The sequence below is a fragment of the Rhipicephalus sanguineus genome, chromosome 1 (genome assembly GCF_013339695.2).
Source record: "Rhipicephalus sanguineus isolate Rsan-2018 chromosome 1, BIME_Rsan_1.4, whole genome shotgun sequence".
In the NCBI taxonomy this organism is placed as follows: domain Eukaryota; kingdom Metazoa; phylum Arthropoda; class Arachnida; order Ixodida; family Ixodidae; genus Rhipicephalus; species Rhipicephalus sanguineus.
Window position 1 is genome coordinate 2,812,467 of NC_051176.1, and position 7,780 is coordinate 2,820,246.

General features: G+C 48.6%; 1 protein-coding gene across 1 annotated transcript; it reads right to left on the reverse strand.

Moving 5' to 3' along the window:
• Positions 1–3,535: 3,535 nt before the first annotated feature.
• LOC119389066 (uncharacterized protein K02A2.6-like) lies at positions 3,536–4,562 on the reverse strand. The gene is made up of 2 exons (XM_037656342.1): positions 3,992–4,562; positions 3,536–3,831 (listed from the first exon to the last, which is right to left on the reverse strand). Exons 1-2 carry the CDS (start codon positions 4,560–4,562, stop codon positions 3,536–3,538), a joined length of 867 nt encoding a protein of 288 aa, XP_037512270.1.
• Between the last annotated feature and the right edge of the window lie 3,218 nt (positions 4,563–7,780).

A 7,780-nucleotide genomic window follows, 5' to 3' on the forward strand; every position in this document is an offset into this window, starting at 1 on the left:
GGAATCAGCTGAAACCATTTGTCCTTATGTGGAACAAGCTGTCCAAGAAATAAAGCCAGCTGTAACCAGTTGGTCTTCAAATCAATCATTTAATCTTCAACCGGTAACGACCTAGAACCAGTCGGTCTGGAAATGAATTAAACCAAAAGGATGGACTGCTGGGCGAGTTGGTAACTCATTTTAGAACAGATTCAAGCCGGTGATTTATGTGTCACGAAACCCTCGGTCACATAACTTGTCGCAGAGTTAGACTACCTGGAAGCGCGTCACTGAAACAATCCTTGTCTTGTCAAGATTTTTAACACGTGTTCATCAAACCACATATATGTTTGTTGTTTCAATAAACTCTGAGTAGATAATTTTTGCCGTGTTCCTTTCTCCTGTGTTATTGTTCTTTCGTGCACCAACATTCTAAGAATTAAACCAAGTGGCCTGGAGCCCGAACGTACGTACTAGCTGATCAATGCTTGAAAAATGCAGACAGGCGCAAAGAAAGGTGTAAACACAGGACGACATGCTACTAACAAGTGAATTTTATTTAGAATGCACACTTATAATGAAATCCCGGTAACCCTCGCCATGACGACCGATAAGAGACAGTTGCTTAAAGCACCACATCATCTGCTGGCACGTGCCTTTGTAAGTACCCTATCTCAGTATCATGCAAACTGATAGAGGGATGGCTTATGCACCTCGAACCCTCCCGGCTGATGTGAAAGACCTCAGTAATTTTCCTCCGAGTTTTCCCAAGATGCCTGTACACCAATGTGGTTATTTCAAACACAAGCCTGCACCCGCTTTCGTTGCAGTCCTTGCAGTGTATGGCTAAGTGTGTGAAAGACCTGCCGATCAAGAATCAAGCTGTGCTGTTCTCTTAATTAGTCCCGGACGGCGGGAACAGAGCAACAACGTTTTATTCACGGATTCGTTACACACAGTTGCCAGACCACATAGTTCAGCCAACAGCCCCCCCACACTTGGTTTTGAACATCACCACTTCACACCACACACACAAGCACGCCGTTCTCACAAGTCCAAACGAGTTGGAGGTCGCCGCGCACGAACTGGTCGCCAAGGTAAGGCTTGCAGTGAAGATGCTGAGTCAGCTTGCGTGTCGCCGGTGTCCCACCAGATCTCTTGCTCCCTTGGTTTTCCCGAGTGTCTTTTCCGCATCTGATCAAAGTGCCGGGTTATGGTGCCCATAGCTATCAAGAAGCTTGCCATTCGGTTGCCTTGAACCTCGTTGATGGCGCCACTGATCCACTTTGGTCCCTTGCCAAAATTTCGAGTAAGAACTGCCTCTCCAGGTGACCATTTCATTCTGTGTTCTTGTCCGTAGTCGGCACGAGATAGTCTGCCTTGTGCAGTAGGTTGAGGCTTCCTCTGGGTCTGAAGGTGAGAAGCATTTCCGCAGGGGCTTTGTCTCTGTCACCTGATGGTGTGCGCCTATGGGTGTGAAGCCAATGGTTCAATCGTGCAACTAACGTACCACCTGTTTGCCTCTTTAGGCCATCCTTTCCTGCTCTTACAGCCCTTTCGGCCAGCCCGTTTGACTGCGGGTGGAACGGTGCAGTACGGATATGGCGTATGCCATTTTGGATCACAAATTCCCTGAACTCTGCACTGCAGAATGATGTGCCGTTATCCGACACGAGGCAGGTGGGCAAACCAAACCGTGCAAAAATGTCTCGCAAGATTTCAATCGTTACTGCTGATGTTGCTGTCTGTGTGGGTACAGCTTCAATTCACCCAGAGTAGCTATCCACCACAACCAGGATCATTTTGTCCTCAATTGTACCAGCATAATCGATGTGTACTCGAGAAAGAAGAAACATTTATTTATTCAAATCAGGGCTTGGAATTGTTAGGGTGATTGGTGCCCCTCTTCCAGGACCCCACTGGCTACAGCAGCTCGCCGAGCCTGGTCAAGGGTCGCCAGTTGGCTTCCCATTTCCAGTTCCGTGAGCCGCGCCTCCCACGACTAATTCAGGGAATGGTTGTTCAACAGAGGCGAGATGGGAGCCTCCGGACGTTGCTGGCCATGCAACGGGCTTCTCTGCCGGTGGCATTGGTGCCATCGCCTGACACACTTGACAGGTGTGCAGGAGATGCTCAATGTCGTGGTCAATTCCTGGCCACCATACGAGCATTCTGGCCAGCGCTTTAGTCGTGCTGATTCCTGTGTGTCCTTCATGCAGTTCCAGCAAAAATGCTTTTCTGGCTGATTCAGGAATCGCCACTCTCTCCCCCATTAGGATCAGTTCTCCATCCACCGTGAAGGAGTGTCTCTGTTTCCAGTATGGTTGGAGAGCCTCCAGGTGTTGTGGAAGCTGTCCTTTGGGTCACCCTTGCCTGATACAGCCTAGGAGGAGTTGCAAGAGTGCATCTTTCTTCGTCAGATCTTCAAGCTGTTTCCTAGAAAATGGTCTTGTGTCACAGACCTGAGCTACGAATGAGCTATCTTGCTGTTCAGGGTCCTGCATTTCCTGTTCCACTTTGCTTGCTGACAACAGAAGGCGACTGAGGGAATCGGCATTCTGGTTCGGGGAGCCGGGCTTATACCGAATGACGTATTTGTACGCACCCAGAGTCATTGCCCATCGTTGAATGCGTGCAGCAGCAGTGCTTGGAATTGGGCGGTTTTCCTTAAACAAGCCTCCCAAGGGCTCGTGGTCAGTTTTCAGGGTGAACTCCTGACACAGCAAGTAACTTTTCTTGGCCATGAAGGGAAGCCTAGAGAGCCGAACTACGCGTGTGCTACCGCTGAAGATTGTAGTCTCACAATTACGTCCGTGTTTTCTGTATGAGAATAAAAAAAACTACATTACTTTATTTTCTACAGGGCATTGTTTGAAAAGAAGGTCAAGCGCGCACCAAGGAGATATTTATATTTGTTTTGCTTTGTGCAGTGTCATTTCGCGTTTTTGCACCTGTGAAAAAGTCGCACCTTTTACGTGCACCTCACAGTCAAAATGGCGTCTTCGTCTTCAGGTGACCGCTCGTCACCCTCCAGCTTTTCCGACGACTCGCCGAGGGAGCTTGTGACGAATTTCACTAAGAAATGGCTGTGTAAGCCTGTGACGGCCACTCGAATAATCAAATGGCCGTCACAGGAGGTACGGAAGGTTCACAAACCAAAACTCAATTCAAAACGCGCGCCGAACCGGACTACTTCACGGAGCAGTACATGTGCAGGAGCTCCGCCCCCGTAGCCTTTCCTTCATTGCCAAGAAAAGTTGTCCGCGAGTATAGCAACGAAACTTCACGACACCAAAGATGAGTGCCAGTGCCTCCTTCTCCAATTGAGAGTAGTTTTTCTCAGGCTTAGTGTGCGAGACCGAAATACAATAGGTCTTTCGGTGCCATTGGTGACATGTGATAGCACTGCACCTATGCCTTGTGGGGACGCATCACATTCGAGTACCAGTTCTTTTGTGGGGTCAAAATGGACTAGCAGGTCTGAGTTTTTCAGAGCACTCTTTGCATTGCTAAAGGCCTCTTTTTCCAACGCTGTCAACCTCCACGCTGCATTTTGCTAAAGAAGTTGGTACAGTGGTGCCAGAACAGTTGACATGTTTGGAAGGAAACTGCGGTAGTAGGTGATCAACCCTAGGAACGACCTAAGTTCCTGGACATTCTGAGGTGCAGGAGCTTGCATGATGGCTTCCATTTTTCTTTCTGATGGATGCAAGTCCTCCCGGTCAATACGATGTCCAAGGTAGGTCACCTCCCTTGCGCCAAAAACGCACTTGTCCTCCCGCAGTTGAATTCCATTTTCACGGAAGACCTGTAGCACTCTTCTCACCATCTTTCCATAGCTATCTTCAGGCTCTGAAATAAGCACATCGTCCAAAAAGACCCTTGCCTTGCAGAAGAGCTTCCATCCTTCTTTGAAAGATTGCCAGAGCTGAAGCGATGCCGTATGGAAGCCTGTTGTATGCAAATAGACCTTTGTGGCTATTCAACACTGCAACTTTTTTTGCCTCCTCACTCAACGATATGTGACAGTATGCTTCACGAAGATCCAATTTGGAGAACCAGTAGTCTCCTTTCAATGATGCAAAGATGTCTTCAACCTTGGGAAGAGGATACTTGTCAATGTCACATGCAGGGTTGACTGAGACCTTGAAGTCTCCACAGATTCTCAGTGTTTCGTCTGGCTTCACAACAGGGACAATAGGTGTTGCCCACTTGCTGCGGCTGATGGGGGTCAAAATCCCTTGTTGGCACATGCGTTCCAGTTCTGCCGCAACCTCATTGCGGAGTGCATATGGGAGTGAGCGAGCTTTCAGGAATCTGGGGTTAGCATCCTTCTTAAGGGCAATGTTGACTGGTGGCCCTCTCATCAGACCTGTACCTGGCTGGAACAAATCTTTGAAGTCTGCCTTGAGCTCCATTATAGTTGCAGAGGTATCTTCGGTCGAGCCTAGGACTGCTCCCACCTGAATGTCGTGCATGAGACCCAGTCCCAGAATCACATCATGGCCACAAAGTGCTGGTCCCGAACATTCCGCAACGAACAGTTCAGCTGCCATTTGTCGACCTTGGTGCTCAACTGCCATGTTCAGTACTCAACAGACAGGCAGCTGTCCCAGGTAGCAGCGAAGTTCTCTTCCAGTTTTTTCCAACTTGGGCCACTGGTTCGCATGAGTGCGGTATGTGTCCTCCGAAATTATGCAAACAGGAGACCCAGTGTCAATTTGCATACTGAGGAGTTCGCCGCCCCAGCTGAGTGTTCTGTAAACTGGCTTCATGACACTGGTTGTCGCTGTGCTAGTGACTGTGAATATGTCGATGACTTGTTCAGTTCGCCTGAAAGTTAGGTTTTCCCTGTTTCTTGCCTCCCGAACAGCTCGCTGCCAAGTGTCCTCGTTTTTGGCACTTGAAACATGTCGAGTTTTTGTGTGGACAGTTTGGAGGTTCGTGTGAGCAGGCACCGCAGCGAATACATGGTCGTGGTTTTCGGACTTCCGAGGGTTGACCTGAGCGACCCTTCTTCACGTGCATGGCGTTCACTTCCGCTGGGCCAGGTACCGACGCGTTTGCACTAGGCAGTCGGTGCGCATTCAGAATTGCGAGTTCCGCTGATGTAGCCACATCCGGGGCCTCTTTCAATGTCAGCGACTTGGGCTTCGCAAGAAGTAGACGTTGGACCATCTTTTCGCGCAGGCCGATCACAAATTTGTCCCTGATGTTGCGCTCTAGAGCCGAACCGAATCCACAGTTGTCCGCGATCTTCTGCGACTCCGCTAAGTACTCCGACACTTTTTCGCCTGCATTCTGCACCCTAGTTTGAAATCGAAACGTTTCACAGATTTCCGAAGGCGCCGGACTCAAGTGCTGGGTGAGCAGGGCGATAATGGCGTCGTACGGCTCGTCGCGCGGTTTCTTTGGCGCCAGCAGGCTCCTCAAGCGGCCGTACAACGCGGGAGTCAGACATGTGATGAGAATGGAGCGTTTCCGAGACTCATTTGATATGCCGCTGGTGTTTAAGTACGCTTCCAGCCTTTCCATGTAATTTGTCCAAGTTTCCGCAGCAGCGTCGAACCGTCGAACTGCGGTGGAGGCGAGGTGAATGCGGGTGGCGCCATTTTTGACAACGGGTGACATGTGCCGCTGGTCGCTGTCACGATCCTCGTAGGTTCGTTGGCGTACCTTACAGTTCAGCGGTGATCCCCGTGATCCCGTCTTTCCTATTATTATTGCATCAGGAATGCAGTAATTAGTTCCGGACGGCGGGAACGGAGCAACAACGTTTTATTCACGGATTTGTTACACACAGTTGCCAGCCAGACCACAAAGCCTTCGAATCGAAAGCAGCTCTTACCTAATTTTCTTAAAATACGGCGGAACGTTTCAGAGACGCAGCCAACACCCAATGTAGACCATCGCGCCTACTGCACAAGGCACGAAAGACTTGGTGTGTTTCACACTGCATGTATTGTCATTTCAAGACAGACCTTCAACACGCCTGCTGAAGGTCTGTTTTCAAACATGAATCCGAAACAACTTGCCCAACTTTCAATCGTGCAAGCTTACCTAGCTGGAACCTTTTTGTTTGTGCACAAGCGGCTACATCCAAGGCTAATCTCACCCAGCAGTATTAAATGTGGAATTGATACGGCTCAACTACAGGAAAGGAATTAGTTCATGCAGGAGGTATCCGAGAGCACACGCCGATTGTAACACGAGCTAAGTTACATGACAAGAAGAAATAAATTTTAAGGCTTGTAGTCGGTCCATACTTCTTTCACCAGAGGTTCTTTGCCATATGGTTAAAAATTAGAACACTGTCATAAACAATACTTGCTTATTGCAATACCTTTGGTTGCAAGCCAAAATTTTCAGTTCTGCTGGCATATACGCAGACTGCAGTGTATGCCTCCACAACAGCATTGTATGTATCCTCAAACTGACTCATTCATATGTATGCCTGTGAAAATATTAGACTGTGTGGGCTGCGTCATTGTTACTTCTCTAGTTGTTGGTACTGGTACGAGTTGGGACCAGAAGCCAACAAGGTCTGGCAGGGACAGGCTGGTAACTGATTTCAGCTAGGACAAGAGGTAACTGGTTCCAGCTGATCTAGCTTGGAATTGTTCCCTAACACTGTTCAACTGGTTCCAGCTGGAACCACCTAGAACCAGTTGGAGTTTTTTCAGCCGGGTTCCTTCTTTCTCTAGTATGAACATATAGCTCAGATATGTTCGCATCTTCCTTACGGGCATGCGCCTTATCCTGGAATGCCTGAAGTACAAGAAATAGGTGCGCAAGGCATTCACTAGTGGGACACTCGCTTAGTGCGAAGTGCGAGCACTGTTCGGCGCGGAGCTTGCGTACTGCAGGGCGACCAAAAACTGCTGCAAACGTAGGTTTGAAAGCAGCCCACGTGGAGAATTCGGAATTGTGGTAGTGAAACCACAGGCTGGCGACGTCTTTCAGATAAAATTAGACGTACTCCAGTTTCGAGAGGTCGTCCCACTTGTTGGCGGCGCTCACCTTTTCAAACAACACCAGCCAATCTTCTACATCTTGATCATCGGTGCCGCTGAAGAAGGGGGATTGCGTTGGCGCAGGGTGGTAGGCATGTTGCCCAGTGGAGATTGGGACGTGCTTGGCTGGGCGGTGCCTTGTTCGATGGTCTCATCAATTGTGATGGTGGGGGGCAGCTTCTGGCTTTGAAGTTCCAGATTTAAGCACCACTTTGAAAGGGGGTGTAGTTGACAACGTCTGTAGCAGACAGAAAGCTGGCACAGCGGAAAAAACAGTCCAAGAGGCTCGGTACGCGTCAACAGCTCGCAAACATTGCTCGCGCTTTCCTTAAGAGAGTGTCCCACTGGTGAATGCCTTGCTCCTTCACCACTACAATACATTTCAATGTGTTTTATTTGTATGTTAGAGTGGAACATGACAAAGCCTAATCCTTTAACTGATGTTGAAATTACCGACGAGACCATTTTAAAAAGGTTGCTTGATGTAAATTTTCTTTGCTTCTGTGATTGGCTGGCAGAGTAACACCAACCTGAGCAGACCATCTGCCTTGTTCCCAAGTGCTGTTTCTTTAACAGTTCTTAACAGTCTGCATGCTCCATTCCACCATATCCTTCGGCACAGGAAGCAAGAGGGGAATTGGTTGATTTTCTTCATTTCTTCGAGTTTTAGTTTCACATTCTCCAATGTCAGGATTAAATGTGTCTGTAACAATACCATTTCTTATTGTCTGCCATTGACACATGTTTTCTGAAAATAATCATGCTTAATGTGCTTACCTGCACATGTC

What these genes read in the sequence shown, in the direction of transcription:
- LOC119389066 (XM_037656342.1), bottom strand. Translation starts at nt 4,562, where the DNA reads ATGGCAGTTGAGCACCAAGGTCGACAAATGGCAGCTGAACTGTTCGTT. An exon ending in ATACTGTCACATATCGTTGA is followed by an intron (nt 3,832 to 3,991) that starts GTGAGGAGGCAA and finishes TGCTTATTTCAG; the next exon opens with AGCCTGAAGATAGCTATGGA.